Source organism: Solanum stenotomum, chromosome 12 (genome assembly GCF_019186545.1).
Source record: "Solanum stenotomum isolate F172 chromosome 12, ASM1918654v1, whole genome shotgun sequence".
Classification (NCBI taxonomy): domain Eukaryota; kingdom Viridiplantae; phylum Streptophyta; class Magnoliopsida; order Solanales; family Solanaceae; genus Solanum; species Solanum stenotomum.
In genome coordinates, this window is record NC_064293.1 from 47,483,220 (window position 1) to 47,509,625 (window position 26,406).

The window sequence follows — 26,406 nt, forward strand, 5'->3', positions numbered from 1 at the left end:
CAATGGCATTAGAAACGACACCGTAATTAGGGTTTACCTGTAGAGTCGGAAACCTCTGATACCTCTCCCTTCAATCTTTCCTCCCATTTCATCTGTTAATTTTTTGTTTGTTTGTATATACACTTGCAGTCGTTACACTTATTTTAACAATGATTTTAGTTTGTTAATTCTGCTGATTTTCTCTCTTCCTTTCTCCCAAATCATCAATTTTTCTTGTTTAATTTATTGTTGTTGAAATCATGGCGACTTCTAAATCACAGAGGACGCCGGCGGAGATCGAGGATATAATTCTTCGGAAAATTTTACTTGTATCTCTAGTTGATTCAATGGAAAATGATACACGCGTTGTGTATTTAGAGATGACGGCGGCCGAGATTTTGAGCGAGGGTAAAGAATTAAGGTTGTCTAGGGATTTGATGGAGAGGGTTTTAATCGATCGACTTTCTGGTAATTTTGTATCCGCGGAACCACCTTTTCAGTATTTGGTCAACTGTTACCGTCGGGCACATGAAGAAGGGAAGAAGATTGCGTCGATGAAGGATAAGAACGTTAGGTCTGAGATGGAATTGGTGGTTAAGCAAGTAAAGAGACTTGCTGTATCATACTGTAGGATACATTTAGGAAATCCTGATATGTTTCCCAATTGGGATATGGCACCAGCAAATGTATCTCTGTTGCTTCCTTTGTTGTTTTCTGAGGTTTCAAGTTCTGTGGATGTGTTTGGTGGGAGTAGTGGTAGTGGAGGAGTGTCAAGTCCACCTGGGTTTTTGGATGAGTTATTAAAGGATGCGGATTTTGATAGTATGGACCCAATACTGAAGCAGTTGTATGAGGATTTGAGAGGGACTGTGCTAAAGGTTTCAGCTTTGGGTAATTTTCAGCAGCCTCTTAGAGCTTTATTATTTTTGGTTAAGTATCCAGTAGGTGCCAAGTGTCTTGTGAATCATCCTTGGTGGATTCCAAATAGTGTTTATATGAATGGAAGAGTAATCGAAATGACAAGCATTTTGGGTCCTTTCTTTCATGTCAGTGCTTTACCTGATCATACAATCTTCAAGAGTCAGCCGGATGTTGGGTGGGTTAAAATTTATCTCGTCTCTTTAATTATGAATTATATGTTGTTTCCTTAAGTGTATTATATGACTTTATACAGTGAAGAGAAGTTTTATGCCATTCTAAAACCAATTAGAGAAATAGACAAGACAGCCTTTCATACTTGTTCAATCTTTCTTATCATGCTTTTTCTTCATTCTACTTTGTGAAAGTTACCTTGAAAATATTGATTCTTCAGACATCATCAAGCTAATAACTTATGGTTCTCTTTGGTATCGGGTGACTTAGCATATGCATATCTCTCATTCTCTAACAGAACAGGTGGGGGGGGGGGGGTGGTGGCCATTTATGGCCCTTGGTGAACGAAGATAGTCTAAGTTCTTTTGCATTGACGTATTCTCTGCTGAGGACTTCTATTTTTAACAAAGGACTGATAGATTGTTTCACTTGTGTTGGACAACAGCCAGCAGTGTTTCTCAGAATCGGCCACACGTCGTCCTGCTGATCTCTTGTCTTCTTTCACAACAATCAAAACTGTTATGAATAACTTGTATGATGGCTTGGCAGAAGTGCTTATGTCTCTTCTGAAAAATTCAACTATTCGTGAAAATGTCCTTGGATATCTTGCAGCAGTTATAAACAAAAATTCGTCAAGGGCACAGTTGCAGGTAAGATTTCTCCAGATCACACTTTGGAGCTGTAACATGTGAAACAGACCTGTAAAGTGTGCATCTGTTGGCTCTGCGTTAGATACTTCATTTGCACTTATACCTTTTCACCCTGATATGTGCAGATTGTAATTTTGTTTATGTATGTTCCGATTTTTTCTACTCTGCCATAACTTCAAAATATTATGCTTTGCAGGTTGATCCATTATCTTGTGCTAGTTCAGGCATGTTTGTAAATCTCAGTGCCGTTATGCTTCGGCTCTGTGAACCTTTCTTAGATGCCAATTTGACAAAACGGGACAAGATTGATCCCCAATATGTGTTTTCTAGCACCCGCCTGGAACTGAGGTGAATTTTTCTTCTTCCCCTTTTCGATGCATGTGTGTTTGTTGGTTTAACCTTGCCTATGATTCATACTAGGGGGTTGACTGCTCTGCATGCATCATCAGAAGAAGTCTCTGAATGGATAAATCAAAATAATCCTGGAAAAGTTGACGTTGCTAAAGAAGGCAGTGATGGAGAAAATCGGTTGTTGGCATCTCAGGAAGCTACAAGCTCTGGGAATGATTCTGGTGGACCTTCAATTCTCCACTATAACAACCCAATATCAAGTAGTAGCGAGAAAGCTAAATACCCCTTCATATGTGAATGCTTCTTCATGACTGCACGGGTGCTCAACCTGGGCCTCCTAAAAGCATTTTCAGATTTTAAGCATCTTGTTCAGGTGAGGAATTGGGATTTGAAGAAAGGAAATACTAAATTTTACTTGGTGAAAGAAGGATGTCTTGAACCATATGTAACAGTGGATGAAAGGTTAATATGGTATGGTCAAGGTGTTTGTACCAAACTAACTATTTAATTATCAACTTTAGGACATTTCAAGATCCGAAGATAATTTGTCTACCATGAAAACCATGCTAGAACAAACTCCCTCGCCACAGTTGCAGCAGGAAATAGCTCGCTTGGAAAAAGATCTTGAATCGTATTCACAGGAGAAATTATGCTATGAAGCCCAGATACTGAGGGTATATAAACTTCTCCTTTTTTTAATACTTAGTAGGATTATGCAATCTTGAGTATGTGAAGGGATTCTCTTTTTATACCTGCTTTTGTTATATTGTTCTTAATGCTATACTTTGCTATTTTCAAGCAAAGTAGCTCCTTAATGTGGGTGTCAACTCGTAGGGGTTGTCTTTACTTTTTCTGTGCATACATGATTTTTTCGGTGTAAAATATAAAATTTGCAAATCAACAGCATCCTAGGTTTGAGTAGATGTTAGTTATATTCTGCATTTCCCTACTTTTAGTTGTTGGTATACAGAGTTAAAAAATTGCCGTGTTTTCAGGATGGAGGGCTTCTCCAGCGTGCATTATCCTTCTACAGGTTGATGGTTGTTTGGCTGGTCGAGCTTGTTGGTGGTTTTAAGATGCCTTTACCTTCCCCTTGCCCTATGGAGTTTGCATCTATGCCTGAGCACTTTGTTGAAGATGCCATGGAACTGCTAATTTTTGCTTCTCGAATTCCCAGAGCTTTGGATGGTGTCTTGCTGGTAGGTTTAGTCATGATCTTTTTATGTCCATTCATATTCTTGTTCTTCATGTGTTCCTTTTTTGTATGCAATCATCTTTTTGCATTGCTTGACAGGATGACTTCATGAATTTCATTATCATGTTCATGGCAAGTCCAGAATATATCAGAAACCCTTACCTTAGAGCAAAGATGGTTGAAGTCCTAAACTGTTGGATGCCCCGCAGAAGGTGATTCAAATATAATCATTTGTGATATTGCATTTTTCAAAACTACGTCTACTATTATTTGTGTCTGTGTGTGCTGGGAATCTAGTGCTGTCGCCTCTCTAAGTGATTTTTTTATACAGCGGCTCTACTGCAACGTCTACTTTGTTTGAAGGGCATCAACTCTCTCTGGAGTACCTTGTGAAAAATCTTTTGAAGCTTTATGTTGACATTGAATTTACAGGTTCCCACACACAGGTAATGCTTTTGTGCTTTATCAGATGATATGTGCTTGGAGAAGTGAAACTTTTCCTATAAAGTTCCCCCCTGCTCAGGAAGTAGTGATATTTGATGCTAGTTTTTTTTCCTTTCTGATCGTTGGTGCTAGTTCTTTCTTTTTGCATAACTTCATCAGTTATTTTTAAAGGCTCGCAAGGATCTTGAAACTTGAACGTATTTCTTTGTCATGCTTGTGTTGTTCATTTTCAAGACTTCAGGTCACTGACCTTTCATTTCATCATTACCTTCTCAAAGTGGAGATTCTTCAGATCTGCTGGAGTGTCAAAATAGATATACTTGTTCTCGAGGGTTGTCAGTAACGTGTCAGAGCTTAAATTTTTGGTTAATAGGATGCATAAATATTAATTAAGTAATAACTGGCAACATAATTAGTTCGGGGATGCACCATTTGATGAGAGTGGAGCCAACAGCTGGCCATAATTGTGAATATTACAAACAGAAATATCCCTAGCTGAAGTAGTTCCTAAAGTGTCGTACACTGGAAGAACTGCCAAAATCCTTGGTTTAAAAAATGCACTTCTTGCCAGCTCATCGGCGACCCTTTTCTGTTCCCTGCATACGTTTCTGAGAACTGGTTCCCCCAACTGCTGCATTAGTAACCTGCATCCAAAGATTATGTTATTATATGTTAAATGGCCATTAGTTATCATGGTAATAGCTTCTACTGAGTCAGTGTTGATCTCCAAAGGTTGGAGATTTTTCTCCCCTGCTATTTGTAGCCCATGGAAGATTGCTAGAAGTTCTGCCAGGTTGGTGGTAGTATGAGCGTAAGTCTTAGTGTAACCAATAATCCAATTCCCCCCTACAGTCTCTGTGAAGTAATCAATATTTTCCTCTCATAAAAGATGTTTCTCAAAGAACAACTAGTCTGACATTTTAGGAAGAGTCTATTGCAAAGTAGATATCCTCCAAGAAACTATGTTTGTAGGTGTGCTTCTCCATGACTGTTGACATGTGCTTACCAACTTATCAGCCTAAAATTGTGTTAAAAAAAGGGCTTACCAAACACAGTTCTAAGTAGATCATCTTATCAACAGTTCCTCAAAAGGGCTTTTTTGAAGGAATTTTGAACTTCGAAGTTAAAGAAGGTATATTTTTTGAAGTATGACAGTTAAATGGAACTCTTTTTTCCCAGAGGTCTCAAATACTGTTTTATTGGTTCTCTGGTGTTATTTCAGCATAAAAAGGTTGGAATGCCGGGTTATGTCATCAGATTTTCTTGTTCCTTTTTTTTGTGGTCAAGTCAAAGGTTTCGGGTTTTCTTTGTTATCTGGTGATACTTGTTTCACCAGAAAGAGGTTTAATGCTGGTCTGTGTCTTCAAAATTTTCTTAAGAAGAGTGTACCAAACAAAGTATTAGTAGTACACAAACCTAATGCATGCATTATTTTTTCTAATGCGTCCTACTTGATGATAGAGGCTTCCACTGTGCTTTTTAAATGAAACGTCTCTCTGTCTGCAGTTCTATGATAAATTTAATATCCGCCACAACATTGCTGAACTGCTTGAATATCTTTGGCAAGTTCCAAGTCACCGGAATGCATGGAGACAGGTTGGAGTTTTTATCATTTTGGGTGATATTTTGCTCTGAACATTTTATAACACAGTGCGTGAACTACTCTCCAATAACACTCATCTGTAACTTCAATATTGCAGATTGCCAAGGAGGAGGAGAAGGGTGTTTACTTAAATTTCTTAAACTTCTTGATTAATGATAGCATCTATCTTCTCGATGAAAGTCTTAATAAAATTCTTGAACTAAAAGAGCTGGAAGCTGAAATGTCTAACACAGCGGAATGGGAGCAAAGACCAGCTCAAGAAAGGCAGGAGAGAACCCGTCTGTTCCATTCACAAGAGAATGTCAGTTTTAAATCCTTAAATGTTTTTATTTACTAAAGTTATGTAATATGTTCATAGTTTAAGTGAAATATACTGGTTGTTTTAGATAATTCGAATTGATATGAAGTTGGCAAATGAAGATGTGAGCCTGTTAGCATTTACTTCAGAACAAATTACTGTCCCTTTTCTTCTTCCTGAGATGGTATGTTCACTATTCAATATCAATTGTTGTTGTATCGTATTATAGTCTGTGAACCTGTGGGTTTTAATCTTTTCGCTTAATTTTTCTCAAATTGGTTTTCCAGGTGGAAAGAGTTGCTAGCATGTTGAATTACTTCTTACTACAGCTGGTGGGTCCACAAAGAAAATCTCTTAGCTTGAAAGACCCTGAAAAGTATGAATTTCGTCCGAAAGAGTTGCTGAAACAGGTGAATGAAGTTCTTTACATATGTTGATATTGCCTATGGCAGCTAACTAAGACCAGATGGCATTAGATGTCTGTTAATTCTACTTCTCTGTCCTTCACTAGATTGCTTCCTCTCTACCTAAATTGGCCTCATTGCCCCATCTCCAACAGTCCTTGTTTCTAATATTCCCACGTCCCAATAGAGGGAACCTACTTTTACTTGTACAGTTACTAAGCGTAGGAAGTGTGAACAGATTATGTCGAGTTTGCTCGAAACATGCTATATTAACTTCAACAAAAAAGTTAATAGACTGGATGTGGAAAGAGGATCACTTGATTTTGTGAGATGTCAAATAGAGTTTGAGATTATAGAATAATTATTTTGTTCCGGTTTTTATCAGACATTTCCTTTTGGGTCTTCCCAGCATATTTTAAATTTCAAATAGTCAGCTGTTTGGAAGAGTTCGAATCCTTCTCTAGACAAAAGTCTAGTATTTAAGTGGAAAAGGGTAGAGAGGCGGGCTCATTATCCAATTAATGAATAAATATAGGAAGTGTTATTGATACGCCCAAAATGTACCATTAAGGTGTTGTTTGGTAGCATTATAAGAATAATGCTAAATAGGATGTATTAGAAATGCTTGCATTGTTGAGATTATTTCTTATGCAGTCTTTGGTTTAGTGTATTAAAAATAACATACATTGCATACAACAACAACAGCACACCTAGTGGAATCTCACTAAGTGGGGTCGGGGCACGGTAGAGTGTATGCAGACCTTACCACTACCCATAACATGCATTGCATAATTTTCACAGAGAATAAGGCGAAATCTACTTGTTCACTGTAATGCTCGAATTAAAGTCTAAATTCCTTTAGGATAACGGGGAAATAACTTAAATTTGATTTTAACACTAAAAGTTTGACTTATGGATTTGATTCAACAGATAAATGGGACCAGGGCTGTGTTTCCAAAGAGGGAGTAATGCAATTGTGTCTTTATTTAAAACTCATTTAAATGCTTAAATATGCAATGGTGATTCCAATATTTTCTCTAAATCCTTTCGACCCAATTAGCGAAATTTCATCTGAAGTCCTTTCGGCCCTTGTGTGATAAATTAATCGCACCATAAAAGACGGGTTGACTTTTCTTTTTAAAGCTCAAGTCATAAGATGTGTTTAAAATCCCAAATCCCCGCTATTAATTTATTTTACTAATCTTAATTTATTTTCCATCAGATCTGGGTTGCTGCATTTCTCAAGCATCTAGTATATTTCATTTATATGTAGACCTGCAGTCTGGTTCCGCAGGCTGCATATTAGGGCTTTTCTGTGTTTTGCTCCTTTTTGGCATCTTAAAGTCTGCATTTGATGCCAAATGAGCTGTAATTTCACGGCTCATCAGTTATCTGTTCAAGAATCTAAATCAAGCAATTTGTTGCATATTATAGCACCAAATATCAGTTGCATACAGTGTTGCTTGAGCTGTTGTATTTCCTATAGTATCATTGTTTTTAACTAAATCTAGTATGATTGTTGATGGGGTCTCTGGTCTGAATTTTGTCAAAGCTGTCTGTTGGTTCTTTTCTTTCTGACACAAACGAAAGTGTATTTCCTTATTATTTAACTTTTTTTTGTCTCAAGTTTTTACATTGTCTTGGTAATCCTCTGTTCCATCTAGTCGCAAACATTTTCATTTTGGTTAGTGTGTCCTTGTAGACCCCATATTATCCTTCCCAGAATCAAGAGGAAGATACTTATGCAGAAGTTTTACAATTTCTTTTTTTGATGATGAGACAGTTTTACAATTTCTTTTGTAATGCATGTGAAGATTGTGAAAATATATGTGCATTTGGCAAGAGGAGATAAGGAGAAAATTTTTCCAGCTGCAATTATAAGAGATGGCCGATCGTACAGTGATCAGGTTCTTACTCTTCAAGTTAATTGCTTCCTTATAATCATTTCTCTGATTGAGCTTTGGTGTAACAAGTTGGATTTGCTCCAGATATTTAGTGCTGCAGCTGATGTCCTTAGAAGAATTGGTGAAGATATGAGGATCATACAAGAGTTCATCGACCTTGGTGCAAAGGCCAAGATTGCAGCTTCAGAAGCAATGGATGCTGAGGCTGCTCTTGGAGACATTCCTGATGAATTCCTTGATCCAATCCAAGTAAGTATCGCCTTTTTACTCAAAAGTCGAATCAAGCAGCTCCTAATTCACGAGAGATAGATAGCATCTGTATTGACCTATCTTTTTTTGATTTGCAGTATACTTTAATGAAGGATCCTGTCATTCTTCCTTCTTCGAGGATAACAGTGGACCGGCCTGTTATTCAGCGGCACCTTCTTAGTGATAGTGTAAGCCTCCGTTTCTTGGTGTCTTTTATTCCACTTATGAGGAATATTGCAATTTTTCACGTGTTTCTACTGGTTTACAGACAGACCCATTTAACCGGTCTCATCTAACTGCGGACATGTTGATTCCCGACACCGAGTTGAAGGCGAAAATCGAAGAGTTCATCCGGTCCCATGAACTGAAGAAGCCTGGGGAGGATTTGAATTTGCAACACACAAAAACAACCATACAAACAACTGATACTTTAAATTTGATTGAGTAGGGATTTCTCTTTTTCTGCTTTTAACCCTGATCATTGTATTATATTTGAGTTCAAGTGATCAACAGTAAAACCTGTGTTGGTAAAACATAGAAAACATTTTTTTTCCCCTTTCCTGTATGGGATAGTTCTTCTTTTTACTTGTCAGGGTCCCCAATAACTATAGGAATTTATGTTTTGTAAACAAGGGAATCTTCTGAAAAATGGTATATTTATGTTTTTCGAAATTTCATTTTGAATGTTGTCCAACTAGGCATTTTGTTTCCTTACATAATGAGTTAGTCATCCTTTCTTCAGACGATCAAATGGAACCTTAGCCAAGATTTGCTTTTGTTCTATTATAGAGGTTAAATGAAGTCTCGTAACAAATATGTTATTAAGTCTTTCAAAAATGGTGATATAGTTCAAATACATTAACCCCTAAACATGAGAGCGCAAATCCAAAAGAGTAGGAAAGACAACTAAATCAGGCAAACTTCCAGCAGAATCCTCAACATTTTTGTGAGCTATTGTCTATGAAATTAACAAATAAAATAAACCGTTGATACTTAAATATGGCTGTTCAATGTAAAAAAAAAAACAGGAGTAAAATTTTAGTATACATAAGCTGCACCAGAACAAAACGCAAACGCTCAGCTGCTCAGTTGTTGAAATGTCTGGGCATATACATGGAGGGCCTGACAATAATTAAAAGGAAAATCAAGTCATTCAAAATCTAAAACACCTGAAAAAAAAGAAGATGCAAAGTGGTCATTATTTTTGTTGAAGTACCTGGCGCTTTGTGCAAATAGGTGTCTTCCTTCTAAATCTAGTTTGACCACTTACTCAAAGCTTTGATTTAAGCTCAGCTATCTTTCTTTCTGCATATTCTTGAGCAATTCTAATTGCATTATCGTTGTGGCGCAAAGAAAACTCTGCTAGCAAGATTCGACTTTCCTCACTAGTTAGATCCCCATGGCATCCCTTTTAAAAGAACAAAAAAATCAACTATGTAAGTTGAATCTTCGAGATCATGAATAAAAGATGGCTAGATGCTTGTACAGGAAAGAGATTTTAAGCAACTAATATCAACTACGTGGTCACCTTCATTGACCACAGAAGACGCACCACCAAAGAACAGAATTTTCCAAGGTACAATAATACAGGAAAGGATTCAACTACTTCAGGTTGATGTCAACAACCAAATTTGGAACAGGTTCAAAAGATTTAACACCATAGGAAAAGTGTGGGAACTCAATTGTGAAGCAACATAGGCAGATGATTGTACCATTATTTTCCTATTACCACAAAAAGTTGAAAAGAGAAGGAAAAAGAGAACATACTTTGTAGCTAATAAAACATGTATGACTTTAGCCCACACCCCCATCTGACAATAGAGAAAAAACAGAGCAATGCATGTATCACACAAAATAAGAGGTAATCCTAGCGCCTATATTCTATAGTTTCTCCTTTACATTGGATGTACTGCAATCCTATGATCCCCGCTCCCTTCCATCAGAGGAGAAGAAAATTAGAAAAGGGCAGAAATAGTATGAAATGAGAATTAAGTGAATGTTCTGCAGTACAACGGAGAACGCACCAAGCGAGAAGTTCTGTCACAGACGGCATGGTGCATAAGAAGGCCAGCAGCAACAGAAACATTGAATGAGTCTACCATGCCTTTCATTGGAATACTGCAGTGCAAGTCTGATGATCCAAGAGCCTCGTCACTTATTCCCCTACAAACAACAATATCTTATCTGGTTGTGGTCCATCTCAGAAAAATTAATCATAGTCCACCCATGCAAAAAAACTAGCAAAGAAGCAAAATTCCTATTATCTCTGCTTTAACAAGGAAATAGAATAAGATCTTCGGCACAAAGAAAATCGTTAAAATAGAGAATCAATAATACAAGAAAGAAACTGATTAAAAAATCTAACATAAGACTGGCCGAATATTCTAATGATTACAGCGTACATGTGACAAAATATAGTGTTCCCTTCCAGCAGGTAGGAATAGGGTCAAAGCTGAACAACTATTCTTGAAGTAGAGAATATAGTACTTACCTAAGTTCATTTCCCACAACAATTGCAGTTGGGCATGACCAGTCCATATCATACACAGAAACCTACAACAGAAAGACAACATTAAATAAACATCTAGATAAAGCAATTAAAAAAAAAGAAACACAAAAATGAGCATACTAATTTTCACACTGGCAATGCAGTATCAGAAATAAAAGAGAATCACTATACCGTGTCCATTCCGAGATGTGTTGTTGCAATGCGATAACCACGTGATTTCAAAACTTTGAAGCACTCATGAACAGAATCCCATAGTTCGATATCCAACCATTTCTCAGCTCCCATGCTAACATGTCGATTCTCCCTGTACCTGTAGGCAGATAGTAAATATCAAGGCACTTGCACAAACAATGCTCAACAAAGCTAATTAGCCTATAAATACCGTTCTCTTCCTGCAAAACTAAAAAAATCAACCAAAAAGACAGGTTCTTTTTTGTAGTTAGACTGTAAACCAATACTGGAAATCTTTGCACTAAACCTTTAATCAACATGACGACTAAGTAAACCACAAAATGCTTGTTTTCCCCCACTGATTATAACAGTAAGCTGGCTAAAAACACAGGATCAAACATTCTCCCTTTTCTACTTGCCAAATGAAGGGAAATTATTGGATTAAGTCAAGCGTGTTGCCTCAAACACATTGTTGTACATCATGTATTAGTTAAAAGTACATTTGTAACACAAATAGATACTACTAAATCTGCCAATTATCAATCAATATCAAGCAATGAGCATGGTGAGAAACAAAAAGGTATTTTCACCTAAAGTGCTGAGCACCTTTTTGAACTATCACAAGCTACAACATGGACTGATTGAATGCCCAGTGCATCAGCTGAGCGAAATGTAGCTGACACATTGCCAAAATCACTCAAACCTTCAACCACCAGACATACTGAATATGTCCGATTCTTTACAGCATGGCGAAACCTCTCTTTCCTCGAATCCATTATATACGGGGTCACTGCTTCCAATATCTCCGAACTACTCAAATACATACTTCCCGCCTTAACTTTATCCAAATATGGAAACCAACGCTCCTGATGACCCAGGCCTTCAGTATCAGGCCTGCGTTCCATTTTCATCAGCTTTGAGACATCATCTTTGTTGTACAGTAACTCCTCTACTGTGTCTTTGGATGTTTCCCCCGGACTTTCAGCGGCAACACGCGGAACTGCCATTTCTTCTGACGTTTCCAGTGAAATTGCTCCTTGAGTGCTGCCATATCGTCTTGAAGGATCTCTACACGGTTCGATTCTGAATGCTACTTACAAATTTCAAAACGAGACACGACAGAGAACAAGGTTAATACAGAAGCGTATAAACGTAGATACAACATTGAATTACCTGCTTGTATCATTAAGCAAACATTACAAAATAGGTACCTGGATTAAGAGAGAGTAGAGGCAGCGGCCGGAAAGAAGAAAAATTGGATGAAATGTGAAAATAAAAACTTCTCCGGTAGCTACTTCGCGTTTGAAACTGAAAAAAGGAAATTGAAGAGCGAACTAGGGTTTTGCAGGCGCTCATTGCATGTGATTCTTCTCTCACTTACCTCACTACTGCTCCTCAGAGACGGAAATGGAGATTCAGCGGAGGATTGAACTGGACTGGACAAGGAAACACAGAACGACGCCGTGAAGACCGCGTTCAATTTGGGTCAAGCCCATATTAAAAAGCCCAACTACTTTTCGGACATCCTTGTTCTTGCTCTTCTTTATTCTTTATATAGATGCGATAAAATATTTATAAATAGAAGATTATATACACCCTCGTCCACTATACAAAAAATAAATACTTAACTATTTTTGTTTGTCCAGTTTAAAAATGAAGAGATAACTTATCATTTTATACCAATTTAACGTCCATAATTATTTTCAATTCATTTCCTAACACGAATAACAATTAGGAGTGATATAGTATAAATTATTTTATTAATTATTTCTTAAAGGAGTGCCAAGACAAATATAGAAAAGTAAACCTGGACAACGGGAAATGTGTTTATATTCATTCAACTATTTTGTTACCTTTAAATTATGAGTATTGCCGCATTTAGTGGACACCCTACTCCATATTGATCAGAACTCCTGTTTTTCTAATTAAATTTAAATATTTGAATTAGCATTTCCTTAAATTTTAAAAAAGATATGTAATCAACATATCATTTTTAGTAGGCGTATGAAATAATATGTGCATTCATCTTCCAACGGTACCATATAGCAGCAGTTTTCAAACAAATACTACTGGTAGTTGACAACTTTAATGAAACCAAACAAATACTACTGATAGTTGACAACTTAAATGAAACCTAACTCGCACAAATCACAATAATAGGTATATTAAATGGAAGCAAGTCTTGGACCAGTAGTTGTTAATTGTGTTAGGTAGAATGTAGAACTATTAAGTAAAGAATCCAGTCTTGTCCAAACAAACAGAAATATTTTCAGGAATTTAGAAACTACATCATCGTTGTTCTTAAACGAGACTCAACAAAGTTCAGTAGATAGATTTTGAAAGATGGAACCTCATATTGCTCTACTTCCAAGTGCTGGAATGGGACATTTGATGCCATTCCTTCGCCTCGCTGCCATGTTAGCTTCTCGTAATTGTAAGGTCACTTTACTTACTGCCCAGCCTACTGTCTCTGCCGCTGAATCTAATAATTTGAATAGCTTCTTTTCTGCGCATCCACACATTCAACGCCTTGATTTTCATGTCGTTCCCCTCCAGACGTCCAATCCTCACGGTGATCCCTTCTTTCTCCAGTTTGAAGCTATCATTCGCTCTGTTCATCTTCTTCCTCCTCTTCTATCTTCTTTATCTCCACCCATCTCCGCTCTTTTTCTTGACATTGCTGCTGCAACGTGCGTCGATCAGCTTGCTGATCATCCATCATTGTCTATATCCTACTACATCTTAAGTACAACTTCTGCTAGATTTTTTTCTCTTCTTACCCACCTACCTCACTTGACTCTTGAAAGCAGTTGCGAAAACTTGAAGCTTCATGGTTTGCCCTCATTTTCAGTATCGAACATCCCTCCTCCTTTGTTCAATCCACAGAATCTCTTCACAACTCAGTTGATCTCAAACGCACGAGCTATCTCCAGAGTTAAAGGTGTTGTTTCCAACACGTTCCATTGGTTTGAGGCGGAGACAATTGAAGCCCTCAACAGTGGCAAGACCTCTATTACTCTTCCTCAGTTTCTGCCAATTGGACCTTTCAAGCCCTACGAAGACCCTGGAAAATGCGCTTCCCTTTCTTGGTTAGATGAACAACCTGCCAAATCAGTTGTATATGTTAGCTTTGGAAGTAGAGCAGCTATGTCAAAGGACCAAATAAAAGAAATTGGAGAAGGATTGTTAAAGAGCAAGCAAAAGTTCCTTTGGGTATTAAAGTCCGTCATAGTTGATAAAGTAGAGGAAACAGAGCTACAAGAATTGGTAGGACGTTCACTCCTCGAAAAAATAGAAGAGAAGAAACAGGGGATAGTTGTTAAAGAATGGGTGAAACAGGAAGAAATTTTAACACATCATGCAATAGGAGGATTCTTTAGCCACTGTGGTTGGAATTCAGCTATGGAAGCAGCTCAGAGAGGAGTACCCATGCTTGCTTGGACACTTAACGGGGACCAAAGGTTTAATGCAGAGGTGGTGGAGAAAGCAGGGTTGGGGTTGTGGCCAAAACATTGGGGTTGGCTGGGCGAGAGATTGGTGAAGTCGGAAGAGATCAAAGAGAAGATTGAAGAGCTAATGCAAGATCACAAGTTCAGGTCCATGGCTCAGAAGGTGGGCGAAGAGGCCAAACGGGCTTGGGAAATTGGTGGTACATCAGAAAAAGTTGTTGGACAAATAATTGAAATGCTCAAGCTCAAAGTTTGAAATGATTTATCTCACCTAACGAGTTTTTCCTCTTCTTACAAGAAGTAATTTACCAGTTAATAAGATCGGCTGCCAAGTCAATCAAGATAATCAAATTGTTTACTTATATTACTCAACACAACATACTAAAATCAATTCCTTGACCCAAACAAGCATATGCAAGTGATAAAATACCTAATTGTACAAAATTATTTCTTTTCTCTTTTCTTCTGAATTTGACACAATAGATGTCAGCAACGTAATTGGGGCCATGCCTTTAATCTTTACAAAACATCAGCTCATCGATTTGCACCAGTCATCAGGATGTCTGATTCGATTATCAACTCTGCAAAGCTAGTTCACATATTATTTCTCCCAAGTGGTCTAGGAGTGAGACAAATGTTCCATTTATTCAATTAGCTTCCATGTTAGCTTCATAGAGATCTAGAATCAACTTCATCGCCATGCTATTTGAAATCTATACTACAAGATACACAGGACTTGACAGACCTAATAATTTTCAAACAAAATAAAGCTGATCCAGTTTCCTAAGAACATTATGAAGAAAAAGAAAAACGGCCAAGGATTCTAGAGTTAGCCTGGAAAGTTAGATAACATCAAAAGATTTTCAATATGACTAAAACTGCAGGGAACTACCATTTCAGCAGACAGTTTTCTTTGAAATAACATCAAAAGATATTCCATTCTGTTGAAGCCTGTCTTGGAGGTCTGTCGGGCCAAACACAATCCCAGGAGGAAAAACACCTCCTTTTGGAAGATTGTCTCGTTCCTTGAGCAAAATAAGGGCACACTGGACTAGAATGATTGGAGTTGTCAAATAACCAATCTCAGGTCCCATTACTCTTGTAATTATCTCCATATCAGGTTTCCTGTTTCCTTGTGACGCAAGGCTGCCATCACTAAACCCCTGTCCAACAAACCACATCTTAAAGGTAGCACTTGCCACTTCATCCTTAGTTGGACCCTTTTTCCTGAAAAATCCAAGACTGAACACTGAAGGGAAGTTCAAGAGCAGCCACCTCCCTATACCAGTTTTACCAAAAAGAGCAATGAACTTGCCAACTGTAATGAAACGAACAACACCTAACAGAGAATTCGAAGTTATATTCATACCAAAGCGAGCTGGCTTTATGGTAGACCAAAATGCCTCCCTCTTCTCAATCTGTTCGGTGCTTTCATTAACACCAGGTAAACCACGGGAATCTTCAGCCAAACATGAAAGTGTTCTCCGTACCACAGTTGCATCTGCTGATGGTAACTTTACAGCCCAAAGCCCAACTTTCTTTAGGTGATTGACCATTAGACCATTAGGAAAAGTACCAGGAATCTGAATCAAACGAGAAAATATTGGACAGTGAGAGAGAAATACTATGTTACACAGATATGATGTGTTATTTAAGAAAACATGAATGCTGTCCCATAGCTGCATGCTACATATGTATGGCTTTGGGGAATATTTTAGCTAGCAAATATTGCAGGTATCACGTGTTCCATCTAAGAATGAATCTCTAGCATTTGGTTTGATAAATCTCCATCATTTACTCATTCATTCCACCAGAAATCAACCAAAGGGTTTATGAATCCCTATGATACATGCATTCATGATATCCATCACAAGGTTTATGAATCCCTACCATATACTTGCATCGTCAGTTGTTTATCATGAGGGAAGCGAGACTGAGATGGTTTGGGCATGTGAAGAAGAGGTGCATAAACGCCCTAGTGAAGAGGTGCGAGAGGCTTGATGTTGGGGGTACGCGGAAGTGTAGAGGTAGGTTTTAAAAATATTGGGAAGAGGTGATTAGAAGAGACATGGGGCAGCTTCATATTACCGAGGACATGACTCTAGATAGAAAGGAGTGAAGGTCACGTATTGGGTAGAAGGTTAGTAGGGGTAGAGTGTTGTCTTGCCTTGCGAGGGTTTAGGCTTGTTAGTGTCTGTCATAGTACTAGTCATACCCTTGTAGTTCTGGTCATATGTTGTGTATTGTGTTTCGATAATCACATTATTTTGTTGCGTTATTGTTCTTTTTTATAGACTTTACATTGCTTTTCTTATTAATTGTTATGTTTTCTTCATTATTTTCTCCTTCTTTTACTTGGGTTTAATGCACATGAGCCGAGAGCCTTTCGGAAACAGTCTCTCTACCTCCACGAGATAGTGGTAAGGCATGCGTACACTCTACCCTCTCCAGACCTCACTTAGTGGGACTTCACTAGGTATGTTGTTGTTGCCTGTTGGTTGTTTACCATGTTTCAATTATTGCACTATTTTGTTGTTCACGTTGTAGTTAATATGCTTTCTACAATGTTTTCTTCTTCTTTGTACTTGAATTTGTTGCACGAAGATATTTCGGAAACAACCTCTCTACCCCACGAGGTAGTGGTAAGTTTGCGTACACTCTACCCTTTCCAAACCCCACTTGTGTGATTTCACTAGGTATGTGGTTGCTATAACTGTTCAAATTCTTCCAATCTAACTTAATTAAAAGTTTGACTATACTTTCATAGGCATGAGATAGACACGAGTATATAAATCATATGATATCAAGATAAATATTTCAATTTTACGATGACTGCAGTTTTACATAACCATAAAATGGAAAGTAATCACTAACCAACAAGGAAGAGAAGTGATAGGATCTTACCACAGGACGAGGCCTCTTGGGTCTGGAGCGTCTTAGTTCCTGTAATTTGTCCGCGTTAGCCACACCAAGCACTGCTGACTCGTACGTCCCCAAATTTCCAACAATTCTCTTGTCCGATTCTAGACTAATGTAGGCCTCAACCTTACAGAAAATTGCCGGCGGCATCCACTGTCTCGAATTAAACATCCAGCCTAATTCAGCAGGAATAGAATCAAATCCACACGCCGAAACAACTAACGATCCATTCACCACAGCCTTATCATGGTACTTCACCTCCATCCTCTCCATAAACTCCGGCTCTCCACATATATCCAAGTAATCGCACCCAGAATCAACACAGGCCTCAACGACAGGTTCTCCATAAAGACGAAATGGTCCGACACAGTTGAGGATGATCTTAGTCTGGGAGGCGAGGGGACGGAGTGAAGCCGGGTCGGTGGTGTCGGCGATGAGAATCGGGATTTCGGGTGGCGAGTTTGTGCCGGAGGCCCATTGCAAAGCCTGGGAAAGTTTGGAAGTGTTGCGGCCTGCAATGGCGAAGTTCTTCAAGGGGAAAAAAGGAGCTTGAGGAATTTGAGAGCTTCTCTAATGACTTGTTTGCCTGTAAAACCTGAAGCACCTAAAATTATCACGTCGTAAGTTGGGCTTGGGTTTGGGCTGGGATTTTGTGACATTGCCCTATTGGAAATTGTAAACAATGTTGGATGGTGTCCAAAATAGTCCAATATTTTTGGCAAAATGATCCTATTTCTTTTATATGCAGCATTAGTAGTCCACATCTTTTGGCAAAACGTTGCACTTATGACCCAGCCTCCGTCAGTTTTTAACGGAGAAAAATCCCATGTATGCCTCACGTGAATTTTTTCTTTCCCGCCAAACTTCAATGCAGTAGCAGAGAATCCATCAAAATCAATGCTCCTCATCCTGTATTGCAAATTGCAATGCATAGTTGGTTTGGAGGTGAGTTATAGGAGTATTAAATTTTGTATAAGTAATATTATGTTTGACAATTGATTATGAGATAAATTCTTCATTATAAAATTGTATATAATAGCAAACTATTAATTCAAATTAAATGCTATAAATATAGTTTGATTTAATTGTACCCCATAACAAACTGTTGTTATTTCACCTCTCTCCTGGTGAATCTCGCTCGCCACTCTCGTTCTCTTCTTCGCCTCTCTCGCTCTTTATACAAACGCAAATATATAAAATGTGTTTGTGTTTGTATAAAGCGAGAGAATTATATATATATATATTTTTTTTTTCGTTCCTCTCTTCCAGATCTCGCTCGCCAGTCTCTCCCTCGCCTCTCTCGCTTATACAAACAGAAATGTGTAAATTGTGTTTCTGTTTGTATAAAGCGAGAGAAAATTGTATATACACATGCAAATACATATATCTTCGTCCTATACACTTATAATTATACAATACAAATATTCCCCTGCCAGTTCTCTTTTGCCTTTCTCTCTTTCTCGCTTTATACAAACACAAATTATACAATTGATCTTTTGTATATGTATATCGAAACAGGAACAAATTATATATAACTGCTTTCTTTTGTATTTGTATAGCAAAATATACATATTTATGTTTGTTATCATGCACAATTATGCAAACTATAACTATAGCATACAAATATGATTTTTGTGTTTGCTATATGTGAAAGCTGCTCTTATAAAATTAATATTATGTTTGATTTACAATGGTTTGGGTCGTGTATCTACGTCCAATCTACAGTAGAAGAGAAGGTTCCATCGGAACAATTATTTATTTCAGTTCAAGGTTCCTCGTCTCTTTTTTTTTTTTGAAAAAGAATAAAAAAAATAGGGGGGAGGTTGTGGGGAGAAATGACAAGAAGATATTGGAACATAAATTTGGAAGAGATGATGGAGGCACGAGTTCATTTTGGTCATGGCACTAGGAAATGGAATCCTAAAATGGCGCCTTATATCTCTGCAGAGCGTAAGGGCATTCATATTACAAATTTTACTAGAACTGCTCATTTTTTATCAAAAGCTTGTGATTTAGTTTTTGACGCAACAAATAGGAAAAAACAATTCTTAATTGTTGGTACCAAAAATAAAGCAACTGATTTAGTAGTGTGGGCTGCAATAAGGGCCTGGTGTCATTATGTTAATAAAAAATGGCTTGGTGGTATGTTAACGAATTGGTCCACTACAGAAACAAGACCTTTATATATATATATATGTTATGATTTTTATGCAAGACAAAAATAACATAAAAAAATATACATAAATTTCTTCATAACTAATTGTTATATTGCTAATACATGCATAATTTTTACCAGCTACTCAACGACATCTTAGATGCCATGAAAATGACAAAGAGAATTTAGTTTTATGTCCCTTTAGCATAATTTTTTTTTTTTTTTACACGTAAAAGATCTGATTCTGAGTTTTGTATAATTCTTACTTGAGGCATATTAAAATTAAGGTAGCATAAAGGAACAAGTGAACAATGAAAGTTTCAAAATGCTTCTAAACAAGATTAAGGCCCAAAACTCCATTTGGGAGTAATAATAATAAGAAGAAGAACAAGAAAATATAAACCAAATCCAATTAATGGATAGAGAAACCTCTATCTACTCTTGATGCAATATTATGATTTCTTTGATTATTATAGGTAACTAATGACCCTAACTCCAACTAAGGCATTTTGTTTAGTTGTATGCGAATGCACACGGGTTGCTTCTCTCTTGATCAGAGATCTCAGGTTCAAAACATCAATATGAAAAAATTATTGATAGAGAGCACTATCGTCGAATGGGTCCTACCTAGCGCGAATTTGATTAGTCGAATTTTAATGTAAAATACCAAACACCAAATGAAAAATCAAAAAAAGAAGAAGTGAACGGACACATATATATGTTAATCATGATGATCAATAAACATGATAGATGAGATGCAGCTATAATTAAATTAAACAGAAGCACCTGATCGGTAAATGAGAGAATGAAATGTGAGGAAGCGCCGAAGAGCAAGCCATATATACTTCTTTAGTGATTGCTTCTTTGGGAGCTCGATTTGGGGGTTTATATAGGAAAGGGATAATATTTATTATCACTCAACTCACAAGAGTTTTCTTAGAAAGTCACTCAACTTTATTTTATAACTTAAAAATTATTTAATTATTGATATTTTACTTATAAAATCACTCAAACTTATACAACTCACAAAAAATATATAAGATATATTTTTCAAGATCCTTTAATTTTAGAGAATTTTACATGGTAACAATGCACACGTGATATTGTTTAGTTTATGACATTCCGTTGTCAGTCGGTATCCTGCTAAGATAAATATACATTGCATAAATAGTTAAATTTATTATATTTTTATAATTAAACCAGAGATGTAACAGAATATTATGCCAATATCAGTTTTGATATATATATATAATACTAATATGACTTTATGATATTACCGGTAAATATGTAGTATATTTGACTCATGTAATTTTAGCGATCGAATCAAGTAGGGCGGATCAATAAAATGATTAAAATTGTTACTTTTTTATTTTTTTAAAATTTAGCTTTAAAAATTATTATAAATTAATTGAATGACTTTTTAAGTGAAACATTAATAATTGAGTGATTTTCTTAAAAAAAAAAAAAAAAGAACTATACAATTAACTAATGTCTTGTTGTTTTTACATCAAATTATCCACTATATATAAGATTTTCGTCTTCTATTTTTCCACCTGATCGATATTACAACTTACAAGCATTGGTCTTGACAAAATAAAATACGTTTTCTTTCAATAGCTAATTAAACGATGAAATTTATAGAACCCGAAAGAGCAGCGAAGAAGCCAACTAAATCTATTGAGTTATTTGTGGTCTTCAAGAATAATATTCTCCGCCTATATGAACACCTCTATAGCACACAAAGACACCATTTTTAAAAGAATAATAACACGCTTAATTTAGCTCTTTTAAGAAAAAAACTTACACGAAACGAATTGAAAAAAAATAATTGCTAGACGTGGTGGATCTACCTACACCTTTAAGTTAGAAGTTTGGCAGCACCAGGCCCCTTATTTTCACGTATTACTATCGGCATGGACCAGTTTTGAGATACGGACGGACACGAAGAAGGCATGCAGCAAAAATGTTAAAAAATAAAGTCAAAAGAAATATAAGGTTGTTTGGAAAACGAAGAAAAAGAAATATAGCTAGTACAAATTGCTACTGATCAGGACACTCCTACAAGTCAAAAAAATATGATTGATTTTATATTTAAAAATATTATTTTTCCAATGCCTATTTGACTTACTATACATTGAAATTAAATGTAATTATCCTTTTCATAAAAAATTAAAAAAAAAAAGTAATTATCACATTCAAGAACCCAACATAAAAATTTCCAACCGAAAAATCTAATCGATATAAAACGGAATCAAATTTTAAAAAAATCAAACCAACAGCAATGAATTTTGGTTTTCAAATTGAAAAATCAAATCAAACTGAATGCCCACCCAAAAGATCACTGCAAAGATTATCAGTTTCACTGCGTCTAAATTCCCCTGTTTATATTGCATGAAGCTTTCATGATTTATTTCTGGTTATGTGAGAGCCATATGGGACTTTGGAGGAGCACGTCTATCTTACATCTCTTTAACTTCCATATGAATATATATTTTTTTTCTTTTTTGTGTTTTCTTTGAATACGTGAAAGTCACAAGGTGATTTTCAATATGACTAAAACTGCAGGGAACTGTTAGGCAGTTTTCTTTGAAATAACATCAAAAGATATTCCATTCTCTTGAAGCCTATCTTGGAGGTCAGTCGGGCCAAACACAATCCCAGGAGGGAAAACACCACCTTTTGGAAGATTGCGTCGTTCCTTGAGCAACATTAGGGCACACTGGACTAGAATGATTGGAGTTGTCGAATAACCAATCTCAGGTCCCATTACTCTTGTAATTATCTCCATATCAGGTTTCCTATTTCCTTGTGACGCAAGGCTGCTGCCATCACTAAACCCCTGTCCGACAAACCACATCTTAAAGGAAGCACTTGCCACTTCATCCTCAGTTGGACCTTTTTTCCTGAAAAATCCAAGACTGAACACTGAAGGGAAGTTCAAAAGCAGCCACCTCCCTATATCAGTTTTACCAAATAGAGCAATGAACTTGCCAACTGTAATGAAACGAACAACACCTAACAGAGATTTCGAAGCTATCTTCATACCAAAGTGAGCTGGCTTTATGGTAGACCAAAATGCCTTCCTCCTCTCAATCTGTTCGGTGCTTTCATTAACACCAGGTAAACCACGAGAATCTTCAGCCAAACATGAAAGTGTTCTCCGTACCACAGTTGCATCTGCTGATGGTAACTTTACAGCCCAAAGCCCGACTTCCTTTAGGTGATTTACCAATGGACCTTTAGGAATAGTACCAGGAATCTGAAACAATATTAATGGAGAGTGAGAGAGAAATACTATGTTTCACAGATCTGATCGATGTGTTATTTAAGAAAACATGAATGTTGTCCCCACAGCTGCATGCTACATATGTACGGCTTTGAGGAATGTAATAGTTAGCAAATATTGCAGGTATCAAGTGTAAGAAGTCCATCTAAGAATGAATTTCTCTAGGTTTTGGCTACTACACTATCTTGTTGTTGTTTGTATTTTTTCTTTAGGTTTTATATTATCTCTCTTAATAGTTGTTATGTTTTTGTCATTGTTTTCTTCTTCACACTTGAAATTGCTGCACTTGAGCTGAGAGTCATTCCGAAACAACCTATTAGATCTGCGTACACTCTAACCTTCCACCACAATTGTGGGATTTCACTCGGTTGTTGTTGGATGTTCAAATTCTTTCCAATCTAACTAAGTTAAAAGTTTGACTATATTTTCATACAGCATTGATAGAAAGTAATGAGCAATAGAGAGAAGGTGATAGGAACTTACCTCAGGACGAGGCTTCTTGGGTCTGGAGCGTCTTAGTTCCTGCAATATGTCTGCGTTTGCCACACTAAGCACCGCTGACTTGTACGTCCCCAAATTTCCAACAATTCTCTTGCCTGATTCTAGACTAATGTAGGCCTCAACCTTACTAAATATTGCCGGCGGCATCCACTGTCTCGAATTGAACATCCAGCCTCAGCAGGAATAGAATCAAATCCACAAGCCGAAACAACTAACGATCCATTCTCCACAGCCTTATCATGGTACTTCACCTCCATCCTCTCCATAAACTCCGGTTCTCCACATATATCCAAGTAATCGCACCCGGAATCAACACAGGCCGCAACGACCGATTCTCCATAAAGACGAAATGGTCCGACACAGTTGAGGATGATCTTAGTCCGGGAAGCGAGGTGACGGAGTGAAGCAGGGTCGGTGGTGTCGGCGGTGAGGATCGGGATTTCGGGTGGCGGGTTTCGGCCGGAGGCCCATTGCAAAGCCTGTGAAAGTTTGGAAGTGTTACGGCCCGCTATGGCGAAGTTCTTCAATGGTGAGGGAAGGTTAAGGAATTTGAGAGTTTCTCTAATGACGTGTTTGCCTGTAAAACCTGAAGCACCTAAAATTATCATGTCGTAAGTTGGGCTTGGGCTGGGCTTTTGTGATATGGCCCGATTGGAAATTGTAAAACATGTTGGATAGTCTAATATTTTTGGCAAAATGGTCCTATTTCTTTTGTATATAGTAACAATGGTCCACATCTTTTGGCAAAATGATGCACTTATGACCAGATTCCGTCAGTTATTTTTAACGGAGAGATAAATCCCACGTACGCCTCACGTTATTCTTTTCTTTCCCGCCAAACTTCAAAATCAATACTCCTCTTCCTGTATTGATATGTAAATATAATATAAATTTTTAAAAGTATAAAATTAATAAAATAATTAGTTGATTATTTAAAAACTCGCATAACTAATACATATATAAGTTATGATGGAATCTATATATTATTATATATAGACTAGAAGGTGGAATAACTAATATCTACATAAAATAATAGTACATAAATTCACTCATAACTAAGTTCTACTTTACCAATACATACATAACTCTAATCAATTACGCGCTCATCCCTTACGGTTAGGCCTAAAGCGGTTCTCTTGATTTTATTTTATAGGCTGCTTATATTATTTTTTTGTTTTATGCTTTTTTATAAAACATTTTTATTTTATTCGTATAATCAAGATATCTGAAAAGAAAACATTTTTTAAATTCATTTCGTGAATGATCAAGAGATCTTAATTCTCAAAGCAATCGACTCTCCTAATAGAAAAAACTTAGGATCTAAATTATTTACCCAAAATTAGGGGTGATGATTTCAGCCCATATAAGTGAAATAGATCCATTTTTTTCATAATAAATTAAATTGGTCACTCATATTTTCATAAATCGATAAATATGGATTTCAACATATTTAAGCTCACACAAATATGAACAAAATGGGTAAACATCATGATAATTCACATATACTCATATATCACTCACTTATAATAAAAATCCCTAATTAAACTATTTTTAAAAAAATAAAAAATAAAATATTGGGGGTGGGGTAGGGGTGGATGTAGGGGTGGGGATAGGATAGGCGGGGAAAAAAATCCATTTTTTGGAAACTTTTTGAAAAAAAATTATAATTTTTTTCTTGGTGGTGGGTGGGAGGTGTCCAGGGTTGGGGTAATGTTGGCAAAAAAAATATTCAGAAAACAATTTTTTTTTTTTAAAAAAGAAGTTTTTAAAATTTGTTTTTGGAGTAGGGAGGAGGTGGGGGTGGCGGGGGTAGGGTTGGCAATTTTTTTTTATATAAAAAAAGAAAATTTTAAAAAAAAGTTTAATTTTTTATTTTTTTGGTTGGGGGGCGGGGTACATGGTAAAAAGATTTTTTTTTTGTCTGAAAAATTATTTTAAAAAAATAATAATATAGGGGTGGGGTGGGGTGGGGTGGTAGGAGTTGAGGTATTGACAATTTAGCTTTGATTTAATATGTTTCGGCTTTAAGAGATTAAAGTGAGTTACAATCATTTTACTCAAATCATATTCGACTAAATCCATATTTTATGTGAATGGATCGTGATCCAATTCATTTTAACTCAATTCATATTCAATCGATCCAAATCTCATTTCATTCCATCCACCAATTTGTCACCCCTACCCAAAATGGTCGCTCTGCTTGTTTTATTGCAGCCCAAGTACTGCTTCTTCTGTTGGCCCATTTTGGTTTAGAGAACATTTAATTTGGATTGCTGTTTGGCAGTTTTTTTAGGGGTGGACATAAATATTGGAAGATTGAAAAATCAAATCGAATCAAAATAATTTGATTTTTCAGTTTCGGTTCTTTGATTATTTAATTTGAAAATGGTGTTATGTTTTTAAAATTTTGGTTCTTCGGTTTGGTGTTCGGTGTAAGGATCTCAGAACTTCGGTGCACCGAAGAATTGAATTTTTATTTTGAAAAATAATAATTATATGTACATTCTCCTAACTAAAATTAAAAAAAGTCAACTAACAATTAAATCATTCATGAACAAATCAAAATAGCAACAAATCTACAATTCAATAGTAAACTTTAAATATTAATTCCCAAGAGGAACCCAAAGATATTTTTATATCAATGTATATTATGTAAAGGAACCCGTCTTCATCCTTGTTTTTCTTGAGAATTAGTTGGAGTCATAATGTTCTTGACAAAGACAAATATAGTCTTTTAGTTAGCACAATAAGTGTTCCATGGCGAGACACAACATTCCTTAACATTGTTTTAAAATTTTAAATATCTTATACTTTGATTTTGTCCTCATTTATTTTTTCATTCGCATCGAAAATCGATTAAAAAAACACCGAACCGAAGTAGGAAAAATCGAATCGAATTAGTTTGGTTTGGAATACGATGCACACTTTTCTAAAACCGAAAACAAAAAATCAAATCAAAATTTAATAAAATCAAACCAAAGAATCGAATATCCACCCTTAATTTTATTATTCTGAAATTCTTTCACGTAGAATACCATTGCAATACGTTTCAAATTTACTAAACAAAAAATTAGCATCTTATTATATTTTTTCCTATTTTGTTGTTTAGTCTAGAAATGATTTAAGAAAGTAAATTATCAAAAACAAATTTCAAAAAGTTGAGAAATTGAAGGACGTCTATAAACAGCATACTGCTCGATTTTAAAAAATTACTAACATCTTTCAGAAAGATGCACTATTGCAATAT

General features: G+C 36.4%; 3 protein-coding genes and 2 pseudogenes across 4 annotated transcripts; 2 read left to right on the forward strand and 3 right to left on the reverse strand.

Moving 5' to 3' along the window:
* Window positions 1-43: 43 nt before the first annotated feature.
* Window positions 44-8,853, forward strand: LOC125846559 (probable ubiquitin conjugation factor E4). The gene is made up of 16 exons (XM_049526077.1): window positions 44-1,075; window positions 1,517-1,721; window positions 1,918-2,069; window positions 2,142-2,445; window positions 2,594-2,746; window positions 3,068-3,271; window positions 3,367-3,479; window positions 3,599-3,713; window positions 5,218-5,307; window positions 5,412-5,615; window positions 5,701-5,796; window positions 5,900-6,022; window positions 7,831-7,923; window positions 8,005-8,169; window positions 8,268-8,357; window positions 8,438-8,853. Exons 1-16 carry the CDS (start codon window positions 240-242, stop codon window positions 8,615-8,617), a joined length of 3,123 nt encoding a protein of 1,040 aa, XP_049382034.1. The 5' UTR covers window positions 44-239; the 3' UTR covers window positions 8,618-8,853.
* A 125-nt stretch (window positions 8,854-8,978) lies between these two features.
* Window positions 8,979-12,339, reverse strand: LOC125849045 (uncharacterized). Of its 2 annotated transcripts, none has more exons than XM_049529038.1 (7): window positions 12,061-12,339; window positions 11,456-11,939; window positions 10,850-10,988; window positions 10,661-10,722; window positions 10,194-10,332; window positions 9,386-9,577; window positions 8,979-9,291 (listed from the first exon to the last, which is right to left on the reverse strand). In XM_049529038.1, the coding sequence occupies exons 1-6, from the start codon at window positions 12,203-12,205 to the stop codon at window positions 9,440-9,442; spliced, it is 1,107 nt and encodes a 368-aa protein (XP_049384995.1). In that variant the 5' UTR covers window positions 12,206-12,339; the 3' UTR covers window positions 8,979-9,291; window positions 9,386-9,439. The 2 variants fall into 2 exon arrangements, with proteins under 2 accessions (XP_049384995.1, XP_049384994.1); XM_049529037.1 differs by having other exon boundaries at window positions 11,456-11,942; window positions 12,061-12,288.
* A 658-nt stretch (window positions 12,340-12,997) lies between these two features.
* Window positions 12,998-14,573, forward strand: LOC125847867 (UDP-glycosyltransferase 708C1-like). Its single transcript, XM_049527580.1, has one exon. It carries the CDS (start codon window positions 13,193-13,195, stop codon window positions 14,552-14,554), a length of 1,362 nt encoding a protein of 453 aa, XP_049383537.1. The 5' UTR covers window positions 12,998-13,192; the 3' UTR covers window positions 14,555-14,573.
* On the reverse strand, window positions 13,834-17,996 carry LOC125847865 (probable mitochondrial saccharopine dehydrogenase-like oxidoreductase At5g39410; annotated as a pseudogene).
* Window positions 17,997-21,915: 3,919 nt separating this feature from the next.
* Window positions 21,916-23,962, reverse strand: LOC125847866 (probable mitochondrial saccharopine dehydrogenase-like oxidoreductase At5g39410; annotated as a pseudogene).
* Window positions 23,963-26,406: the final 2,444 nt, after the last annotated feature.

What these genes read in the sequence shown, in the direction of transcription:
- LOC125846559 (XM_049526077.1), top strand. Translation starts at nt 240, where the DNA reads ATGGCGACTTCTAAATCACAGAGGACGCCGGCGGAGATCGAGGATATA. An exon ending in AAGAGTCAGCCGGATGTTGG is followed by an intron (nt 1,076 to 1,516) that starts GTGGGTTAAAAT and finishes GTTGGACAACAG; the next exon opens with CCAGCAGTGTTTCTCAGAAT. An exon ending in AATTCCTTGATCCAATCCAA is followed by an intron (nt 8,170 to 8,267) that starts GTAAGTATCGCC and finishes TTTGATTTGCAG; the next exon opens with TATACTTTAATGAAGGATCC.
- LOC125849045 (XM_049529037.1), bottom strand. Translation starts at nt 12,205, where the DNA reads ATGAGCGCCTGCAAAACCCTAGTTCGCTCTTCAATTTCCTTTTTTCAG. An exon ending in TCTACTCTCTCTTAATCCAG is followed by an intron (nt 11,943 to 12,060) that starts GTACCTATTTTG and finishes GAAATTTGTAAG; the next exon opens with TAGCATTCAGAATCGAACCG. An exon ending in GTGACAGAACTTCTCGCTTG is followed by an intron (nt 9,578 to 10,193) that starts GTGCGTTCTCCG and finishes TTCTTTTAAAAG; the next exon opens with GGATGCCATGGGGATCTAAC.
- LOC125847867 (XM_049527580.1), top strand. Translation starts at nt 13,193, where the DNA reads ATGGAACCTCATATTGCTCTACTTCCAAGTGCTGGAATGGGACATTTG.